Raw genomic sequence first — 24,024 nt, 5'->3', positions numbered from 1 at the left:
TGGCAATGTATATTGAAATACTATTTAAATACAATTAAGGCTTCTTATTGCAAATGAATTCTGCAACTCTTGAATCAATTAACTCTTGTTATCTTTCTCTCCCTTTCACACACAATCTCTCAATGCACTGTGTCACACTAGGATGTTGCCTGCTCTGCCACACCTTACCTGTTACGCTCAACTATCTAACTATGAAACTACCGGTAGAATCCTCTCACTAGTTTGTCTTCTTACTTACACTATAACTTGATCGGAACCCCCTCTCAATTTTTCTCCTTGCTTACTCTAACTTCTCTCTCGTGCTCTATCTTCACAACAACATCATATTCTTCTGTCCATAGTTCCCCCTTTTTATCAGATGATTTCCCGCCAAGAAGTAATTCAAAGTTTTGATGGATAGGGTTTCCTAACCATCTATGAGGCAAACCAAATTCAATTAGATCATGTAAGATCTGATCACCTTGATGTCCATCTAATCATCTCCATCATTTTCATGCCTTTTAAGATACGTTTTTCAGGAAAGGGAAACATGATCCTTTATATAGATCTACAGCTGTTAAACTGCTATTAATGCCTCTATTGTTTCCTTCTCGAGATATTCTTTCAATTCGATCTTCTTTTTTCGATCCAGGTGCCAACTACTCCCCTGATCTTCCTCTTTCATTCCTTCTTCCTGGAGCCACATTTAGTCTATGCAATCCCTTGATTTGTGGTTCCTTCATTAATGGTGAATAGCTGATTAATTAAGGCTATGGATGAAGCTTCACCAACCACACCCTACTTGCCACCTCAACTTCACACAAAATCACACTGATCAAGACACGACCTTCCAATGTTCATTCAATCCGACAAACACATACCGGTAAAACCCTTTGCCAGTAGAGTGTTCTTCTTCTGTTGACCAGTATAGCATCCTGTACTGGTTGCACATCTTAACATTCTACCTCTTCATCATTAACCAAGCAACCATCTACCATGCTCAATCTCCACCAGTTGACATCAATGACAACTTATTGCCAAAATGCCAACAAAGCCTTAGTGGAGAAAGAAATTCGTAAGAACCTAAAGTTCTTGAGATTTGACTGGGGTGGAGAATTCACATCAGTTGAATTTGTGATACTGTGATCAAGAGAACTATCTGCACCAAGGACACTACATCAGAATGGGATTGCAGAAAGGAGGAACCGGACCATAGTTGAAGTAGGGAGAACAATGTTGATACAAGGGGATGTACATAAAGAGAGATGAGTATACTGAAAAGTTTGATCCTAAATGATGTAGGAGCACCGGTGTTGTTCTTACCAGTTGAGCAGTTAGCAATGGAATTGCTTAGAGATCATGGCATTTCTTTTTGTTTGAGATTTTAGCATTGTCGATTTGGATTTATTCCCTTGAGTTTGTGGTCATTGTCGTTTTCAATTTTCATGGCATTTGGATTTTATTCCGATGAGATATCGATTCTGGTATTGGCCTGATTGATATGTTTTTACCAGTTAGTCTTGCAATGTGTTGAGCGAAGTTGGATCCAGTTGTAGTTGATTCCCGTGACTTGCGAATTGTTGATTTTTGTTTCTTGTGCCTTGTCTGATGTTCCTGGAGAACCATGTGATGCTTTGTGCATTAGAATTTGTTCTTAATAATTTGAGCCGACTTGTTATTGTTTACACATTTCATGAACTGGTTGGTCTTTGGGCCAACTTGATCAAGTTATTATTATTTGTAGATGGTATAAATAGAAGTTTACGAATCATTTGAGAGGACAGAAGATGGAAGATTGAAGATAGAGTTTAGAGATTAAGCGAAGATGTAAAACCAACAAGATTTTGGCCTGGTGGACTGAAGCTGAAAGGGCTGAAGTTTGGATTAGGGTCGAACTAGAAGATTGTTTCTGGGGGCCACTTTGATGTGTAGATTATCTTTAGATCTTGTGTTTTTGTTGTAAGCATTGTTTGTATCCTGAACTGCGATCCAACATGTGGCATATGTAATTCTTCAAACTATTATAAGAATTGTTCTTACTGTTTACCGATAGTGTATTCTGTGATGTTATCGGTTGTTCTTTCTTCTTTATCTGGTATTGTTTTACCAGTTACTGGTATATCTTGCATAGTGTTTGTGTTAAGCTGCAAGGATGGACAGTCCTTCATTGGATCTCCCTACCTTGACTGCATCAAATGGTATCAGAGTTGGTTTGTGAACCTGTTATTGGATGAAGACCCGGTTATGCACCACTTGGTTGGAGAGGAAGTTGAGGCAACTTGTGGACTTGTTCAGATCGCCAAATGTGAGGCAGAGCAAGGTTTGCAAGTAGATCGTACATCCTAGAGCTTGAGCTTGAGGCAATTAGTGGGTGAAGACTTGAACAGATAGCTGATTAAGGTAGGTTGCAGTTGGAGCGGTAGATCGCCGAGGAGAGGCAACCGAAAGTTGCAGTCAGATTGTCGAACCAGATCAAATGATGGGGCTCACTTTTCAAATAACCTCAAGAGTTTGATGCAAGAGCACCTGTGTAATTCTTACCGGTTGAGTAGTTAGCAGTGAAATTGCTGGGCGATCATGGCATTTCTTCTTGTTTGAGAGTTTAGAATTGTGGATTTGGAATTATTCCCTTGAGTTTGTGGTCTTTGTCATGTTTGAGCTTCATGGCATTTGGATTTGATTCTGGTGAGATATTGATTCCAGTATTGGCTTGGTTGATATGTTCTTACCGGTTAGTCTTGCACTGTGTTGAGCAAAGTTGGATCGAGTTGTGGTTGATTCCTATGACTTGTGAATTGTTGATTTATGTTTCTTGTGCCTTGTCCGATGTTCCCAGAGAACCGTGTGATATTTTTTGCATTGGAAGTTGTTCTTAATGATTTGAGCCAACTTGTTATTGTTTACACGTTTCATGAATCGGTTGGTCTTTGGGTTGACTTGATCAAGTTATTATTATTTGTAGATGGTATAAATAGAAGTTTGCAAATCATTTGAGAGGACAAAAGATGGAAGATAGAAGATAGATTTTAGAGATCAAGCAAAGATGTAGAACCAATGAGATTCTAGTCTGATGGATTGAAGGTGGAAGGGTTGAAGTCCAAATTAGGGTTGAATTGACAAATTATTTTCGAAGGTCAATTTGATGTGTATATGATCTACAGATCTTATGTTTGTGTTGTAAACATTGTTTGTATCTTGGAGTGTGATCCAACATGTGGCATATGTAATTATTCAAATTGTTAGAATAATTGTTCTTAATATTTACCGATTGGGTATTTTGTGATATTACTGATTGTTCTTTCTACTTTATCTGGTGTTGTTTTACCAATTACCAGTATGTCATGCCCAAACTTTTGGACAAAAAAAGAACAACAATTTTTTTTAAAACAACATAAATACACTAAATAATCTATGTTACAAAATGGAATAAATAGGTTTTGTCTAAATAAAGGCTAACTCAGGATTAAATAGAATGGTTTCCTAAAGTTGATTTAATCAACTCCATCATTAATGCGTCAATTATTAGAGTAGACTAATTAATCCTTAAAAAGGGTCGTCACAACTTAATTAATTAATTTTTTTCTAATTACAATTCTCCAAAAAGGATCAAGAGATATTAATTATCTCAATAGTATTTAAAATACTCAAGACTAAAATAAAATAATGTTATCTTATATTAAAAACAATTAATTGAACATACGCGAAATCGCTTTTAAATTTAACTAATAAAGTTAACCAAATCGATTATAATATTTGCCAAATAAAAATCATTTTATATTAAAGTCGAATTTAAATCCCCTTAGATATTTAAATTTCAACTATTATATAATTGACCAACAATGACCTCATAGGTTAAAAGTTTACATTAATACTTTTAATAAATTCCACTAATAAAAAAAACCCCAAAAGATTTTTTTATCCCAACAACATAATTAATCAATTATGCAGATGTTTACCGAGTGAAAGGAGCACCCCTATCAGTTGACCAAAGTGAAAGATCGAGACCCTTTTTTGCCAGCAGGACTAGAGACAGTTAGAAATCGAGATGAATAGCTCATAGCATATCCATACGCAGGTCCAGATACAGATGATCCAACTACGGATTGATACCTAGACCCATATCCAGATCATACAGTGAGACCCGGGTTTTGACCCATCATTATTAGTAGCAAGCACCCCCGAGTGGGATGATGACATGTTCCCCATCCATAGGTAGGTCCATGGGTAGATAAAGCCGCCGCTATTCCACGCCATCCTTAGAAAATGCACCCTAGGTCTTGGTAGCATACCCGTGATAGGTGTACCCATACATTGAGATTCTTCCCCATCCCCAAGGGGCTTTCCTGGCCCGTGGTTAGTAGCCCTTCCCTTCGCTTAGTTTCATATTCATATGACCTTCATGATCATTATGCAGTCCTTAGTGATCGTGCTCCAGTTTATGCTTTTCGGGATCGAGACCCATAGCCTACAGTAGCAGGAGATCCGGTTGGCTCAGTAGTTGACAGTATATTCAGTAGTTCCAGCTCCTTATGATACTTGTAGTCCAGTTCTGGCCAGGTAAAGATCCAGTAATAGGTGCATCAGTAGAGTATGTTGACCTAGTCGATGAAGCACTGGTTTAAGCCATTGATACGGAACCACCTCCTATAGTAGAGTCAGTAGCTTGCCTAGTTTCTCCAGACCCATGAGTAGTACCAAGTACAGTAGATCCAGGTGCAGGAGCAGATGGAGCATACCTAGGAGAAGTTACAGGTATAGATGAAACAGTTGATAGAGCACTAGGAACAGATCCATATGTGCATGTTTAAGATCGATACCCAGGCACACCAGCCGAAGGAGAAAGACATAGAGCCATCTTCTCATCGGACACTAGTTAACGATTCAGATGTTCATGGTCGAGATAGGGGTTCTGACCCTCATGCGCGAGATCGGGACAAGGAGCGAGATGAAGAGACTGACCTGCTCTACTTAAGGTAAGAGTTCACCTGCCTGTAGAGACAGAAGCAAAGGTAGAAGTAGCAGAGGCTGGGGTAGTGCCATACCTAGTCCCATATCCATATCAGGATCAAGACCCAGCATCATCAGTAGCACCAATACCAATAGTTGAATTAGAGCTACCAGCACCAGTACTAGTTGCTTCAGTCAATTAAGCTGTTGATACCGAAGTATGAATAAGCACCTAATCATGTGTTTTTTGCTACTTTTGGATGATTGGTCGAAGAAGGAACGTAGAGAGAGCGTAGTGATCGAATCACCACATAAATTGATCACCAAAAATGATGATTTTGACTTACTCTAGCAGGCGTACATTAATTAGGGGTGGAGATCAAATTGACACTTATATCCAACAAGCTCGAGCAGATCCAGCATTTTGGTAGCAGCATAAGTAGATGTTGCAGTCGATTCAGTAGTTCCTGAGTTTGATTTTGTCGATTATGAGTTTGAGTCAGTTAGTTATGCAGTAGATTCTATTGAAGCAGCATCAATAGATCCAGTTGTTTATGCGGTTGGTCCAGCCACCGAAATTGGGTTAGGGTTGCTTGTTCCTCTTTTTCTTTTGTGTGTGTGTGCGCAGATGATGGAGGTTGAACCAGGGTTCAAGAAGGGAAGAATGTTGAAGCGTTCACGGAGGAGGCTGACTTTAAATAGGGATGGGAAGACGACGATGACCGCTGTGAGTGGCCACCCATAGTGGTGGCCATGGGCACCCCTATGAGTCGAGGCCCATAGTGGCGCCGTGGGTGCCATGTGGGACATGACCCATAGTGGTGGTCAAGGCCACCCCTATGGATTGCAGCCCACAGAGGGGCTCGACCCACCCTATGGGCACACCCGCAGGGACCTCGGCTCCGGCAAAAAAATGCCCAACAAAACATTTTTTTTTTTTTTTTAAATTATTTCTTTATTTTTATTTTTTTTAAACGTTAAAAGGGTTATATATATATGTATATATGTATATATATGTATATATATGTATATGTATATGTATATGTATATATGTATATATACATATACATATATATGTATATATACATATACATATATATGTATATATACATATACATATATATGTATATATATATATATGTATATATACATATACATATATACATATGTATATATACATATATATATACATATACATATATATGTATATATACATACATACATATACATATATATGTATATATACATACATATATATACATATGTATGTATATATACATATATATATATGTATATATACATACATATATATATATGTATATATACATACATATATATATATATATATATGTATATATACATACATATATATATATATATGTATATATACATACATATATATATATACATACATACATAGATATATATATATATATACATATATATATATATAGATGTGCATTTTTATTACAACAGCCTACTTATTAATCATTTAACTAAGAAGAAACAACAGATTAGATGTATAGTTTAGAACATTAGGAATAAACTATATATTTCTTATGACTAAATTTGTTTCTTTTTTTTTTATCAATAACATATAGTTAACATTTTGATTTAAATAACTCTATATCTAGATTTATTTACTTTCCACTAACATGCTTTTACAGAATGTAAAATATGACAGTATTTTATTTATTTATAGCTGCAACTAACTTTTTCTAAAAATCATTAAATCCATAAACAACATGATGTGATACAATACTAATATACACTCTAAATATCTATCTATCTTTCTTTTGTGTTTGAACTATAGACTTGGGCAAATATTTCATTTTTATTTTAAAGTGACTACTAACATTTAACTTCTTACAATACTTTTTTTTTCAATAGCAATAAGAAGTAGATTATAAATTTCATTCTCAACCCCCCTTTTTTTTTCAAGTAACTATATCACTAAAGAAATAATCCAATAATGTATTCTTCTCATTTCAAGGATAAATACTTCAAGTTAAAATACAAATTTTTTTTTATATTTCATGGCAACACTAGACAAATAGTTACATTTAGTACATCAAATTTTCTCTTACTAAATAAGAAGATAACTAAGTCAAGCCTCTCATTTCTACTAAATGAGGGCTTATCCATTAATTTATTTTTGCAACTAAATACAATAAAACATAAGATCATCTCAAAGCTTTCCTTCCAATCTTTTTTCAAGCAAACCTGCAATAAAAACTTGTAGGTTGTGACCATGGAGGCTCACCTCCCAACCTAGGCTTAAAAGAAGCCACCCCCGAGCTAGGAGAACCAAGGCTAAATGGGAGACACACAATAAATATACATACAAGAAAGAAAACTCACAACATTCACACTCCCAACCCAAGGATAAACAACATCACTTATGTGAATTTTCAAGCAGGGTGAAGGTGGACCAAATACCTAGAAGAGAATTCTGCAAGTAGGAGAACATAATGCCATTGCAAGGCTACCAAGAAGTACATCCACAAGTTCCAAACTTGTCCCAACAATTCCTTATGTCCCCTAAGGAATACAAGCCAAGAAACTCCCCTTATGACCCCCATTGCATAAATAAAACACTATACAACAAGGGTCCCATAATCCCTTGTAAATCACTCTCTTCCAAAGAGAGCCTCTACACTCATAGACTATCAAAAAACCCTTCACCCCAAGGCCACTCTACCCTCCCAAGGGTGATTTTGGCCTTGAAAACTCCCAAAACAATAACATAAAACCTCAATACAACACATAGGGAAGAACTCAACATCTTCCTAAACATGCTAAGAAATCAACAATGAAAAAACAATTACAACAAACAATCTTTTCAAATACAAAGCAACATACATGAGATAGTAAACCAACCAACCTTAAATCTGCCCAAAGGATGAATAGAGTTGTAGGAGAGCTGCCCAATCCACTAACTTTTCCTTCATAATACTTAGTCAAAAAAACTTCCCAATCCAAGAACCCAACTCAAGAAAATCTATGTCTCCAAAAAATGGAGAGTGGGTGATCAAACTTTTCCCTCCCAAACTATTCCCTAAGAAGACCCTCCTCACTCTTTCAACCCCTCTTGGGAAGGGTGAAGGATGTTCATAGGTTGGTATTCCCAAAACCTTACAAAATTTCTAGCCAAGGCACCTCAAAAAGGAAAAAGGAATGGAAAGAGCAATGCCACTCATGAGGAGGGTTGTCTAACCTAGGTAGGCTCCTCAAAAGTTGAAATTCGGCCAACTTGGAAAACTCAATTTTTGGGGTGACTAAACAGTCCCTAGGGAGTGGACACATGGCTAAATTTTGCCTTCATCCATAGGTACATAATATGGCCCACTAAAAATGCCCCTAACTTGACCCTATGATTTATTTTAACCCTCTAGAAACTCACCCAAAGTTTACCTACAGGTCAACCCCGAGTTGACCTTTCTAATGGCTCCCTATCCAATACTTTCTTGGGACCATACTAGGATAATTGAAAAATACATTGGTAAAACAAATTTCCTCCAAAGGGACATGTCATTGCCAACTCACTTTACAACACATGTATCAAGTGACACCACAAAAAGAATTACACATCACTAAAATACACATGGCAATGTCCCTTTTTGGAATTAATAAATTAAACAATTTTTTAAAATTAAACACACATCCAAGCATAAACATTTACAAATTAAAACACATTTACAAATGAGGTGTTTTCTCTCTAAATAGACAACCCTTGGCTTCACAAATTCACATAGGTCTAGGCTTGATTCTCTGAATAGCTTCCATGGTCACATGAAATAATTTTCCTGCACATCTCACTTTGCACATTAGTAATTCCAAAAATCACATATAATACTATCATATGAAAAGAATACAATTCAAATATTGCATACAATTTCAATTATAATAATCAAGTTTCCAATTATCTAATAACATCCACATAAAATAATCTACTAAATGGCATCATCATAATCATCATGGAATTAAATCGTTTATAGAGAATGCATCCATAATTTTCAAGCATCAAAACAAAGTACTGCAAATCAAAGTAAATGACATAATCATGTCAATGTTATCCAAACATTAGATCCTATAAAATCTATGTCCATAATGCATCAAAATATAGTATCAATAGTAGGTCTAACATGAATATAACTAAAATTCTATGATGGCTCGAGGTAGGGCCTCACACAATATATCTTGCATGGTGTTTGTGTTAGGCTGCAAGGATGGGTTGTCCTTCATTGGATCTCCCTATCTTGTCTACATCACTAAAAGTGATGAAGTAACTTTCCTTGGTTACTCAACTAAGAGAAAAGCATTCAAGTTCTTTAACAAAAGAACCAAGAAGATTATGGATAGTGTTAATGTGATATTTGATGAGTATTATGACAAATCTAATGATACTAGAAAGTCTGATGTAGTAGATGAATAGATGATAGTGATCATTAAACTAGAATTTTAAAATGATTCTAATCATAACAGTGTGGAGGATACTGCTCAACCAGTGGAAGAAGAGAAGAAGAAGAGGCTTCTACATTAGAATTGATTATACCTAGATATGTAAGGATGAATCACTCTGCAAATCAGATAATTGGAGACAGGATTATGGAGAAACTGTTGCACCATTTTCTAAACTTGAAGGAGTAAGAATTCTACTTGCATTTGTTGCATTCAAAGGATTCAAGATATACCAAATGGATGTCAATTTTGCATTTTTGAATGTAATTCTAGAAGAAGAGGTTTACATTGAACAACCAAATAGGTTTGCATTGACTGAAGACAAGGACATGGTGTGCAAACTTCATAGAGCTTTATATGGGTTAAAGCAAGCTCCAAGGGCATGGTATGAGAGAATCCATTCACACTTGATAAAGATTGGATTTCAAAGAACCAGTGAGGACAATAACATTTACTTGAAGATAGAAGGAGACAATTTATTGATTGCAGAAGTGTTTGTAGATGATATCATATTTGGAGGAGATGATGACATGAGTAACTTTTGCAAATAAATGAAAAAGGAATTTGAAATGTCTTTGATAGGTGAAATCAAATTTTTCATTGGTTTGCAAGTCCAATAGATGAAAGGAGGAATCTTTATCACCCAGCCCAAATATGTGAAGGAGGTATTGAAAACCTTTGGAATGGAAGACTCTAAACTAGTTGGAACCCCTATGGTTACTGGTTGCAGATTATCTAAGGAAGATGATTTAGATCTAGTGGATGAAATTGAGTATAGATCAATGATTGGTAAACTACACTATGTTGTTCATAGCAGACCAGACATTGCTCATGCAGTTGGTATAGTGGCTAGATTTCAGAAAACTCCTAAAGAGACTCATATGGTGGCAGTAAAGAGAATTTTTAGGTATCTTAGAGGAACTATTGATTATGGATTATGGTATCCATACAAAGGAAACTTCTCTTTGAATGTGTTCATGGATGTTTATTGAGAAAGTAATATAGATGACCGAAAGAGCGCAATCATGGTGCATTCCTTCTAGGAGGAAGACTGATATCCTGGACTAGTAAGAAACAAAGTTGCATTTCTCAGTCTACAACAAAAGAAGAGTATGTGGCTGCATATATGAGTTGTACTCAAGCAATATGGATGAGACATGTATTAGAAGGATTCAAGGAGAATATGACAAAACTGGTGGTCATATATTGTGATAATACAAGTGCAATAAGAATTTCAAAAAATATTGTACTATATGCTAGAACAAAGCATATTGAACTAAAGTATCATTATTTGAGAGAAAGAGTGTAGGAAAAGAAAGTCAGGATGGATCATGTGTCAAGCAAGGAGCAGTTGGCTGACATTTTCACTAAGCCGTTTCCTAAAGAAACCTTTGAGTATCTCAGAGGCAAGCTAGGGTTTGTACCCCTACAGAAGGTCAACTAAAGTGTTGTTGCAACATCAATCCAGTGGACTAATTGAAGATATTTCACTATGGATTGATGAGAAAAGGGATACTCCTCAGGGGGAGAAATGAAGATGAAGAAAACAATTGCAGCAGAAGATGAATTTGACACTTTTCACCTTTGGCATAGTTGTTAAAGGGGGAAAAGAAAAGTAGAGAGGGAGAAGAAAATTAAAGAGAGATAAGAACAGTGAAGAGTAGAAAGAGAAGAAATGATAAAGGGAGAAGAATAAGTACAACAAGTCATAGCAGTTAGAGTTCTAGTTTTGCATAGTGAGATTTTGGTTTTACCATCAATGCCAAAGGGGGAGATTATTCACATAACTGATGGAGATGATGATGAAATGAGAAGATGACTGATAAAGTTGATATGAGGATATTTTTGGCTTGATGATGATGATATAATTTTAAATGACTTTATTTGTGTTTTCATTGATGAAAACCATGTTTTTTTAGTCATCTAGGTCATCTAGACCAACCGGTATAGCCTAACCGGTAGTGGAAAGAGTTAGATAGAAAAACTACCAAGTTGTTGTCAACCGATAAAAAGGAATAGAGCAATGATCAAGTGATTGGTATGGATGATTGGTGAAGATTCAGGTTTTGCAGTTCAAAATATATATTCATAACATTGGCATGAGTCTGTGATTGAAATCACATCAAGTTTGGTGAACCAGAAAGCACATTTGTAATTGACTGTTATGAACTCTGTGAAGAAGAATGAATACTGTATTGGATATTTAATTGGTAATGATTTAAGGTTTGGTGGTGGATCTTATCATGATCATAACTTAGTGATGATGTGTCATAATCCATGTGTAATGATAAGATGGTATTTGAGCAAGTACAAGGATCGAATTTCTTGGAAAACAACAAAGTGCTTATAGCAATGCAACAAGGGTTTGATTTCTTATCAAATTGATGTGCGGTGATCATTCAACGATGGAAATCATCTAGAAATTTTTTGTAATGATTTGTAATGTATTTTGGCGGAGTGTTTTGCTATGCCAAATGTAAATTCATTGTATCTTGTTAATGTAATTAGGGTTTGTAGCCGCCCTAACTAAAAAGTGTATTTAGGGATAGTAGGAGGAGATTATATGCCAGTAGTTTGAGAAGAAGGTATTTCCAAACTAGATTGAAGTTTTTGCATATGTAGCAGAGTTGTGCTGAAAAGGATTTGTACTAGAAAGAAAGGAAGTGTTATAATCAGATAATTTGCTCTATTGTTCCCTAACAATTATAGTAGTTTGAAATCCCTTAACTGGGTAGATCCTAATAGGTCTTATATTGTAAATCCCTTGACTGGGTGGCTCATTAACTTGAGTTCAATATACTCTAACAAGGTTACTCTCAATAGGGTAGAGCTCCTAATAGTGCTGAGGCAAAATCCCTTAACCAAGTGACTCCTAATAGGGTTTTCTCTTAATCGGACATATTGTAAGCTCTTAACCGGGCACATTCTGAAAGTGCAAATATTTTGTGGGTACTAATTCCCATCATGGTTTTTCCCAGTTGGGTTTCCACGTGAAAAATCATTGTGTTATGGTTTGCATGCTTTGTTGGATGTTTTCTTATGTGATTATATTTCTTGCATGCTTATTTATTTTCAAGTTGGTGAAAGTTTTTATCAGATTTATTAAGTTTTTTCTTGCACAGATTCACCCCCCCTCTCAATACCTTATAAGTTTATCAGTAAGAAATAAAAAAAGATTGGTATGCAAGGGATGCTCTCAGATGGAAGGTATTGATTATGAAGAAAATTTTGCTCATGTGGCTAGGATTGAAGCTATTAGATTGTTGTTTGCATATGCTGCTCACAAGAATTTCAATGTTTATCAAATGGATGTCAAATCAGCCTTTTTGAATGGTGATCTTGAGGAGGAAGTCTACATTAAGAAACTAGAAGAATTTTTCTTATCAGATGAAGGAGACATGGTATGCAAATTGAAGAAAGCATTGTATGGACCAAAGCAAGCCCCTAGAGCCTAGTATACAAGATTAGATAAGTATTTGATGAAGTTGATATTCTATGAAGGTACTGCTAACAACAACTTATACTTTAAGGTTGAGAATGATAATATTTTGATTGTTGAAGTATTTGTGCATGACATTATTTTTGAAGGAGATGATGATTTGAGTATGAAGTTTCCTGATGATATGCAAAAGGAATTTGAGATGTCTATGATAGGTGAAATAAAATTCTTCTTCGGATTGTAGATTAATCAGAATGGTAAAGTTGTTTTCATTTCTCAATCTAAGTATGTGAGGGAACTGTTGAAGAAATTTGAGCTAGCTGATTCTAAACCTATTGGAACTCCTATGGTGACTGAGTGCAAGTTGTCTAAGAATGACCAATCTTAGAAAGTGAATCAGACCTTGTATATATCTATGGTTGGTGAAATGTTGTACCTAACTCATACTAGATTGGATATCATGTATGATGTTTGTCTTTGTGCCAGATTTCAAGTTGATCCTAAAGAGACTCATGTTACTGTTGTTAAAAGGATTTTTAGATATTTGAAGGGAACTGTTGATTATGGGCTCTGGTATCCGAAGAATGATGATTTCATGTTATGTGCCTATACTGATGCTGATTGGGCAAGTGATGTAGATTATTGAAAGGGCACTACTAGTGGAGCTTTCTTTTGGGGGAAGAAGCTGGTTTCATGGGAAAGTAAGAAACAAGATGCTATATCTCTATCTACTTATAAAGCTGAATACATTGCTATTGTTAGCAACTATACTTAGGTAGTTTGGATGAAGTAAATGTTGAAATATATTAGATTTGTGTATGATGAGCCTACTATTATCTATTGTGACAATTAAAGTGCTATTAATATTTCTAAGAATTCGGTATTGCACCCTAAAAAAAATCATATATCAATTAAGTATCATTTCTTGAGGGAGAAAGTTAGTGATGAAGAAGTAAAATAGGAGTATATATTTATAAAAGATCAGATTGCAGATATTTTCACTAAGCCTTTTCCTCTAGATACATTTGTGTATTTGAGAGACAAGTTAGGGGTCTCTGCCCCTCCTAATGAGAACTAGGTGCATTGAGATGCATCAATCTGGTGGACTTCACAGTCTTATTTCTTTATCCGGGTTGATGAGTTGATGCTGCTACTCAGCCAGAGTAGTTAGTGTGTTGTTCAGAGCTATGAGTTTATCCTAAAGGGAGAGATTATGTTGCTTGTGGAAGAGAAGCTTGATCGGTTTATATCTTTGGCATTGTTGTCAAAGGGGGAGAGATGCATGTAAAAAAATTCTTTATCTTTGGAGCTTTATGTGCATGATCTTAAGGGGGAGTCTATTGGTGATAATTTATTCTTTTGCATTGATTGTTTTTCACATTCATATTTTCTATCAATGCCAAAGGGGGAGACTATTGGATATTGCTCCTACTAGGATATGTTGTTGTCATTGATGTCAACATATTCTTGTGTTTTGGTCTTGCAGAGAGTTGTTTGGTGTTTCGGTGTTTGGAGTGAGTTGATCAGGTTGGTTTATCTCTTTGGGATGCTGAATCAACTAGTGATACTTCATTCTTTATTGATTCCATGATGCTAAATGATGATCTGGTCAAGTTGTGGATTCTAGTATGAATATTGTTCTTCTATGTTCGGTGGTTGGCAGAGTCTAGTATTTGATTCGTTGTGCTCTGGTATGATCATATCTCTAGTTTTGGATTTGGGAGAGTATTTTGGATGTTCATGTGTATCTGCATTTCAGACAGTTAATGATTTGGTGCTCTGCAAGTCATCTTTCTTGTTTGAATTATTGATGTTAAGTGTTCTTGAGTGTTAGCATGTTGATCGATGAAGATTTGGATAAGTGGTGTTGGTGCAGCTATTGCAAATGGTTCTAATGTTCTTGTTAGTGTTTTCAAATTGTGTCCTATTTGTTTTGATGGTCTACATTGATTCTTGTATGCAGTATTGGTGATTTTGTTGATTCGGTGATATTTTTCATGTTATGCAGTATTTTTGGTGGTGTAGCGTGTTGCAGTTGATCTTAGCATGATTTCCGATGGTGATGCATGTCTAGAGATTTGATTTAGGTCCATGCTATGATGTCTATGACATTGTATTGTTTGGGTGGTTGATTTATGTATTGTGTGACTTAAATTTGTATTTAGGTGTTAAGGCTTTGGCTGACCTTGTAGTCAAGGTTGATGATTTATATAAATGGGTGTAGTATTCATGTAATTGGTGGATTTTTCGTGAGGATTTTGTTGGGTTTGCATTTTCAAAGAGTGGTGTATATGCAATCAAAAAAATTCATCTTTTGGTGTGGTGTGTTGAGTAGAGATTGGTGAAAGGCAGACATTTGAGCTTAACTAGAACTGTCATCGGGCATTAGAAGATGCTATTTTTGCAATTCATTCTTTCCGAATTGTAGTCCAAATATTTTTGTAAGGTAGTGAACCTTCCATGAGGGTTCGATCCTTCTAGGTAATTGTAATTTGAGCAATGAGCTCTAGCTAGTGTGCTTGAATGCATGTGCATTCCCCATTTTAATATTTACACATACTACTACAGAGTATCATCTCATTATGGGTAGGTTCCCACCATTGTTTTTCCCTTAATCGGGTTTTCTATGTCCAAAATATTGGTGTTATGTGTGTTGATGTTATTGTTGTTATTATTCTTTTTGGTGCAGTTGATCGGATCTAAGATTGTGTTTAATTGGTTTAATCCGGTGAAAACTGATTCACCTCCCTCTCATTTTTCCTTGTTGTTTCCAACACAGTGGACATCACAAGGATATCTTGTGATCTATATTTGTGAGTGAGGTTGCTACTCATGGAGAGTAGTTAGTATTTAAACCACATACTTATTCAGATATTTAGTTGTTCACATTTGTGTGTTCATCTAAGGGGGAGAGAATCAAGATTGGTGTTGTATATGCCTTTTGCATTTATGTCAAAGGGGGAGTAAAGCATGTGAAAAATGCTATTGGGGAGAAGAACATAAGAAAAACTACTATATCCTATTTCAATCTTAGGAGGTGATTGTTGAGAGTTATGGGAGATTGTTGGTTGTTGATTTCTTTCTTTGCATGTAAAGTTTTTCACATTCATATGTTGCCATCAATGACAAAGGGGGAGAATGTTGGATATTGCTGAGATGTTTGCTGGAATGATGTGTTGTCATTGATGTCAACATATTCTTCTATGTATTCCAATGTTGCATTTAGGTTGGATGAGCTGGTTTGGATAGTGTATTGTAGATGAGATATTGTGATTTAATGGGTTTAGAGACACTTATCTCTAGTTAATTTAGCTAAAGTTTTAGAGGTTCACATGATGATTTGATCAAGTTGTGGGATCTGGTATTATGGTTGGCTATTCAGTTATTCGTGTTATTCGGTATTCTAGTTTGTGCTTTAGAATTGCATTATCTTGGTTTGCAGATTTGGTAGAGTGTTTGGGACATTCATATGTGTCCCTAATTTAGATGGTTCATGATTTGGAAGTTCGCAAGTGAATCTTTCAGGTTGACAGTCAGTTCAGTGTATGTTCTTGAGGTTTGGTATATTAATGATGAAGATTGTAGTAATTGGTGATGTTGTGGTTGTTTTCGTGGTGATTCACATTGCTTATAGTTGTTTCTATATACATTTCTATCTGTGTTGATGGTCTGCATTGATTGTTGTGCGCATTATTGATCATTTTCTTGATCTGGTGGTGTTCTTCGTGTTATACGACATTCTTCGTGATTGTAGTGTGTTGCAAATAATCGAGGTGTAATTATTGATGGTGTTTATTGGTTACAATATTGATTTGGGTCTAGACTATGTCTTAGCTAACATTGGTTTGGTCCCCATATATTGGTGTAGCATGTGAGGGTATTCTTTTGTAATTTATGTTGAGGGTTTAGCTGACCTTGAAATATAGGTTGATGATTTGTATAAATATATGTAATATTCATATGAGAGATGTATCTGCATGTGCAAACATTGAATTGATCTTTCAGTAGTAGAGGAAACGTGTGAAAGAGTGTGAATAAGTGTGAAGAGAAGAGTTTGAGTATCATGCTTAACTAGAATTGTAACTAGGCAGTAAGAGATGTTATCTTCATAGTTTATGTAAGATGGATTGTTGCTAGATCTTTGTAAGGAAATGATCCTTCCTCAAGGTTGTAGCCCTTCTTGTATTTGAGTAGTGAGCTATAGGTAGTGTGCCTGAATGCATGTGAATTCCCCATTTTAATATTTACACTTACTCCTAACAGGATATTATCTCATTGTGGGTAGGTTCCCACCGTGTTTTTTCCCTTAATCGGTTTTCCATGTCAAAAATATTGGTGTTATGTGTTTTGTTGATGTGATGTTGATTTGTGATTTTATTGTTAATAATCAAATCTGAATTTAAGTTTAAGTTGTGTAGAGTCTGTGAGCAAACTGATTCACCCCTCTCTCAGTTTGTTGCATTATTGGCAACAGTTTGTGGGGAAAGTAAAGAACTAGCAGAAGGTGAGGAGGGTCCTTCACAAGATTAATTAAGGAGGAAGAAAGGTGAGGAGAATAAAATGTGTTATGTAATGATAATTTTAAGGTTGGAAAAGGAAATAGAGGAAATTAGAAGAACCCTTGCATATGAGTAAGTTTTAAAGAAGAAAGAAGAAAACTTGTAGCAAGTTAGGGCTAATGTAGAGCACATTGTTCAACATTCAATAAAAAGGTAGAGAATACACAAAATAAACTTAGTGAAACTAAGGATGCATTAAATTAGGAAAGTGCTTAAGATATTTCAAATATGGATGAAGTAAAGAACTTGAAAGAAGAGTTAAAGAGAAAGGAAGAAAAAGTGAGAAGGCAACCCTCAAGACCTCATGATCACAAAGATTCAACATCCATAACTCCTCCAAGATACATGTCATTGGATGCCATGAAATATAAACATGAAAATGGTCAACTAAAAAAATAAGTGGAGGAATAAAATAAGGAGTGAGAAGAAGTTGATCAGAGATTAGTAAAAGTTGTGGAATTGGCATTTTCCATGCCAGCCATGTGGAATCCATTTGGTATGCATACCTTATTTCTAAGGGAGGATTTTTAAAATGGAAGATTAATCAGTAGGTATTAAAAAGAAAGGTAGATTATGAGAATGATTCTAAATTCTTAGAGTAATTTATGAGAAGTCATCCTTTTGCATGAGTTGTCCTAATATTACCTATTTTAGAAACCCTAAACCCAAAATTTAATGAATGCATAACCATGATTAATTTTGTCATTTATTTTATAGGCTCAAAAGTCTTGTTGTTATTGTGCCCTTTGTATACGGTGAAATTTGGAAGATTAAAACTATTGCAAAACCATAAAAGATCCAACCACATAAACCATAGTTTTACAATCAAGAATCCACAATACACCAATGAAGAACCTAAAACATGCAAATCACAACAAAAATAGAAACATTATACCACTTTCATGCTTAATTGGGTTTGATTTCCTTTGTTTCCTATCTTCATTGATCTTCTTTGATATATTTTCTCTCAAATTTGGTATGTGTGCACAAGAGCTCAATAAAGAACAAATTATGATTGTGAAGTCAATTGATTGCTTGAAGGCTTGATTGCATAAAAGTGTTAGGGTTGATAAGGATGAGAGTATCATCTTATATGTAGAACACTTTAGAAAATGAAAGGATAGGATTAAGAGGTACAAAGGATAAATGGTTGGCTAGGATTAAAGGGTAGGTGTAGAAAATAATAAAATAATGAGAGGGGTGGTTAGGATAAAATGAAGAGATAAATGACAAGTGCCATGGAGGGAAAAAGCTAATGAATTAATTTAATAAATGAAGATCTATTTAATTAATAGAAGAAGTGGGACCAATTAAATAAAATATTTATTTAATTTAGAGAAAGGATAATTTAAATAAATAAAAACATTTATTTAAATAGGGAAAGGCTAGAAGAGGATTAGTGAATTAAATAAATAAATATTTAATTACTAGAAGGATTAGAATAATCTAATTAAATAAATAAAATATTTATTTAATTAGGACAGGACAATTTTAGGTGTCTACATTTTGCCCTTTTTTGAGACAATGCAATTTATCACATTGTTTGAAAGAAGATAAGATGAACTAATGCAAAGTTGCCTCAAGATGAGAGTGATATACCCCCTCGATAGATTGGATGAAAGATTTTGAAAAAGATCTCAGATAATCTCTCGATAAGAAAGAAATTCTTGAAAGGTGAAGGATAGAGTGACAAAGTCACACAGGTGAAAAACTGACTCAAGAGGGATCAATGAGTAGCAAAAGATAGACAATGGATTAGGGTTACACAACCTATATATACAAGCCATGAGGAAAAATATCCTTATTTAAATCTACAGCCCTAAGAGAAATCAGAGCACAGAGTATTCAGAGAGCATAGAGAGCACTCAACAGTCAGAAGCGATAGTAGTCAGATTACATTGATTTGAGAGAGTCCAGTGGTTCGAGTGACCATAGGACATGGGTGAGCTGGTATGTACTTCTATCTTTCTCCTTAATTTTTCATTTATTACACATTTATTGCATTAGATAGGTAGATAAACAAAAACGTAGAATCAGGTTTTAGGTCAAGGAACACATCTAGGTTTCTTTAGGGTGTGTTTGCGATGCGTAGGCACCTCTGGGTAGAGTACACATACATTTATGGATGTAATCATGTTTTTGGTTTGTGTGTGTACATCTACATCCAATGGCCATGTCCAGGTTAAAAAGCCACATCTAGGTGATAGGGGTGTGTACATGTCAAACAATATCGCATCTATGTTATGGAAACACATTTGTGTAGTAAAGGTGCATTAGGTAATTGCAACATGTCTGTGTTATACAAAGTCACGTCTATATTCAAAAGGATAAAATTGGCAGTTATGTGATGAACATATGCTATCAATTAGATAAGATGTTGAGAGGATTCACTCAAATAGGTGCCCTGAAACAAATAGGTTTGCTAATCTGAATATAGGATAAGTTGTCAAATTGATAAAATCCAGCACGTGCTCTAGAAGAATAGGATCAAGTGCAATGTGATAAATATATACACTATGATAGAGCTTGATGAGAAACACCATGTGATAGACATAGGTACCACTAAGCTAGGATAGCATAAGAAACACTATGTGATAGACATGAGTACTACTAGGATTGACACGATTGGATTGGTTGATTGCAGGAGTATCTACCTCAGATAGAGTCACAAGTGAGGTTCCCGATGACACAATGGCTATGGTTTAACCTAACTACCAATGATCATGTAGAAATTGAGGCTATGGGTTTGAGACATATCATGTTCATGCCTGAGATTCAAGAGAACACAAGACTAATGACTGCTCTAGCAGAGAGGTGGTATTCTGATATGTGCTCATTTTATTAACCAACTAGTGAGATGTTCATCACATTAGAGGATGTTTATTGGATATGGTAGATTCCTATCCATAGAGAGCTAACAGTCTATGATAGAGAGGCAGATGTGGATGCATTGTGATGAGTCTTCAGAGACCTAGAGTGTGAGCTAAGGGGAGGAAACTTGAGCTAGAAGGTGATGTACACCAACATGCATACATTGGTTGTGGTGGTGGGAGGGGTGATCAGTGAGTTCTTGTGTCCCAACAAAGCTACATGCAGATAGGGTGGGGGAGAGCACTAGAGATTCTCCTGACACATAGGACTATGCTTTCTTAGGGACCTTGCATGTTAGCACATTTGCACCATGTTTTGCATCAGTTTGTTTACCTTGGTGGCTATGAGTTGGGATGTGGGGTCACATTATTATAGGTATGGTCTTATGAGATAGTAGTGACAAGGCCTAATCACTTTAGATTCAGAGGTCATGGATAGGCCTATGTTCACACTTATGGCAAGATCACTTCCCAGTCATGGATTGGGAAGCTAGAGTATTGGCGATGGGTCATTGATGACATAGACACTATGACACGGTGGACATACTTAGATTGTGATGTCTGGGAGGAGGATGACAGGGAGTTACCATTTTGTTTTCGCAATGGGTACGTCATTGGGTGGATGCCTTATATTTTGTATTTTGGACATACATTTATTGGAAAGAGTATCTTGACATTTTGGTAGGGTTTGACAGATGCTTCAAGGTTCAGGTGAGTTTTCTACTGTTAGGGAGCAGGTACACTAAGGGTCAATTTTGTCTTATGATGCAGCCTTGACATAGTTTCAGGAGATAGTGCTTCTTCCTTGGGATATATTGAGAGATAGGTTGATTGAGTGTGTGACATATTTTCAGGTGTTGGGACTAATTAAAATTGAGTCAAGTTTAGAGGCCCAATCCAAAAATTTGCTCTGTATACCCAAATGAGTCAGTTTGAATGGCCTAGTTTGCGAGAGGGTAAAATGGAGCCAGTTGATTTTCAGAGGGTAAGGCTCGGGATTCATGTCCCACACCTTTCATTTGGACTATTCAATGATGTGCAACTTTCAAAATTCAGTTTGGAGAATTTTACGAGGTACCCATTTTGAGGGGTGATCTGAAAATGCATTTTAGGCATAAATGCAGATTTTATTGAGTAGCCTACTTTGAGCGATTATATCTTTTGCCCTATTGATTGTCATGGAGAAATTCAAAATGGATTCATTTGTATGAATTAATGTGAGTCATCCTACAAAATTTCAGGCCTTGACGAATCCATTTGCAGTTTCTATGTTTCGGCAAGTCCCTATTTCGACAGCTAGTCGGAGTCCTATTTCGCACAAGTGTAAAAGTTGCCTCAGTAAGCGTCATGTTAGAATGCTTGTTCCAGGATAATGTTGGTATAAATGATGAGCTACTTTTCAAATTTCAAGGCTCTACCAATCCGTTTGATCGGTTTTCAAAAGAGCTCATTTTGCCATCAAATTCAGTTATCCACACTCCATTGTTATATCAGTTAATGTAGCTGTTTTGGTAAGTGCACCATTTGCATCCTATCAGTCTCATGATTGAAATGAGATTTCCAAGTTTTAATATGTACTTTAAGGTACCTATGTTCCAAATTTGAGGACCCATGGAGGTCGTTTGATATTTTTGAGAAAGGCGTCATGTGTTGCCAAGACATTGACTTCATCAGGTGCGCAGTGTCGACAAAGCCAGTTGGGCATTTTTGAAAATTAATATCTCTTCGCTCGGGACTCGTCTTGAGAAACTATTTGGTAGAAGTCATCCTTGTATATCAAAGTACATGTCTGTCAGACGGTGAGCTCCAGAAAGGTGTTTTGATAGGTTTGAAAATTACGTCTTCACGATTAAATGCGAAAATTGTGGCGTAATTGCCTGAAGGATGTAAAATGCAATTTTATGATCCGAAAACGATGTCGATCGTTCCCAGAGGTATTTTTGAGGTCCGTGAAGATATTCCAAAGGCCAGTAGCTTGAAAACAAAAACTTTTTTAGTCAGACCCACTTTGGGGCTCGACCTGGCTCATGCCTGTGCCGTATTATTTTATTGGCGACTTTGTTTAATAAAGGATTTTCAGAATATCTGAGTGCGGATTGTGATTATGTGGCATGTCATAAGAGTTGAAAAGACTGTAGACCTCCAATAAATTTCAAATTGATGATTCTAATGCCCAAATCCTCCTTCAGCGACAGAGAAGGGATTTTAAAAAATGCAGCTGGAAGGTGGAGCATGGTGTTTGAGAGGTAATTAAAAGAGTCTTCAAACCAAATGCAATTGGTGAGTGTTTAAACCAAATTCAGCAGAAAATAATGAAGTTTTAAAACAAATAAAATTGGCTGGGCTTGCATAGTGTTTGGTGAAGGTCATTAAATATTTTAAAATCAAATTGGTGAGCAGCAGGCAACGTGGTCTTGAAAGGGGCATTTTAAATTTTGAATCAAATGCAATGGGCATGCATAATGCCAATCTCCTTCCTATGAATGTTGCAAGGTTGTAGACGCTTTTAAATAAATTGCTATGCAACAATAGATGTATTGCCAGCAAAGTTCTCCATGTGCTAAGGAGTATAAAAAGTAGAATTTTTTGGAAGCCATTCAGAAAACCAAACAAATGCAAATTGGAAGGCATAAAACTCTACCATCAGTATCCTTCCTCCCATGTGATGGCTGGAAAAGCTACAGAAGCTTTCTGCAAATGAAAATAAAGGTTCTATAAACTTCCAAATCAAATACAATTTGTAGTTCAGCCAAATTCAATGTGGTATGGTGGAGGAGAGGCAAGTTGAAACATTTTAGTAAATGTAAATAGTAGTGTTTGGAATTGAAGAAGCCATGTCAAACCTAAACTCCAGAAATTGCATTGGCATTAAAACTATTGGCATTTTCCCCTTTTTGCATGGAGTTTGAAGTCCATAAGAGCTTCTAAACAAATTGAAGTTAATGCAGCAGGAAACAAGGTACTGTTGGAGGCATTTTAAACTTCTTACCAAATCCAATTAGCAGTAATTCCTCCTACGTGGCATGTGAAATGCAGAAAAGAAAAAATTCCACAACAAATGCTAATGGTAGTCCCTGTGTGGTAATTAGAAGACAAAGTTTTAAAAACAAAGTTCAAATGCAAACCAGTATTCTCCCTTTCCCTGCGTGGTACTGGAGCTGAATGTGTGGAATCCTGCGTGGAGTTAAGTGAGCAACGTATAAAACTCTTAGGCAAATATAATGGGTATGGTATATGAGAATGGTGTTTGGAGTGCTTCAATGATGACTTCTTCCTCACGTGCCTCCCCCTTCTCTTTCTCTGCAGACCAAGCGATGCCTTTGCTAAGGAGTGTGGAGTGTATTAAAATAGATTTTGAGCCAATGTGGTTGGCATATTAACCCCTACGTGGTGTTGGGAAGGCTTTGATTACTTTTCAAGCTTTCTCCTTTGCAATTAGAAGATAGCATAGCTTGGTGGAAGAGAGACTTTTCAAAGTCTCCAGCGAGCAAAACCTCAGCAAATGCTATGGCATCCATCTTCCTTTCTCACGTGGCCTCCTTCTGGGAGCAGCAATTAAACTTTTCAAGCAAATGCACACTGGTAGAAGGCGTTGAAAACCCCAAGTGTTTTCCCTCTATGTGGCAAACAGCAAGCAACAAAAACAAAGGAAATTTCCTCCCCTACGTGGAAAATGAAGAAGGAATCTTAGAAGATTTTAATCAAATGCAAAAGACTTCCATGAAAGTCTCAGGAAAAGCTTCAAATGCAATCCCAGGTTTAAAGCCTT

The 24,024-nt window shown here is 36.0% G+C and overlaps 1 protein-coding gene across 1 annotated transcript in view; it reads left to right on the top strand.

Moving 5' to 3' along the window:
* Positions 1-4,779: 4,779 nt before the first annotated feature.
* Positions 4,780-24,024, top strand: part of LOC131856828 (uncharacterized) — a 91,781-nt gene continuing 72,536 nt past the window's right edge. The window contains exons 1-3 of the mRNA XM_059208766.1: positions 4,780-4,952; positions 5,434-5,485; positions 5,555-5,653. Coding sequence (XP_059064749.1) covers positions 4,780-4,952; positions 5,434-5,485; positions 5,555-5,653 — 324 coding nt within the window. The remainder of the gene's footprint in view (positions 4,953-5,433; positions 5,486-5,554; positions 5,654-24,024) is intronic.

This window comes from Cryptomeria japonica, chromosome 7 (genome assembly GCF_030272615.1).
Source record: "Cryptomeria japonica chromosome 7, Sugi_1.0, whole genome shotgun sequence".
Lineage (NCBI taxonomy): Eukaryota > Viridiplantae > Streptophyta > Pinopsida > Cupressales > Cupressaceae > Cryptomeria > Cryptomeria japonica.
This window is presented reverse-complemented; position numbering and strand designations above follow the sequence as displayed.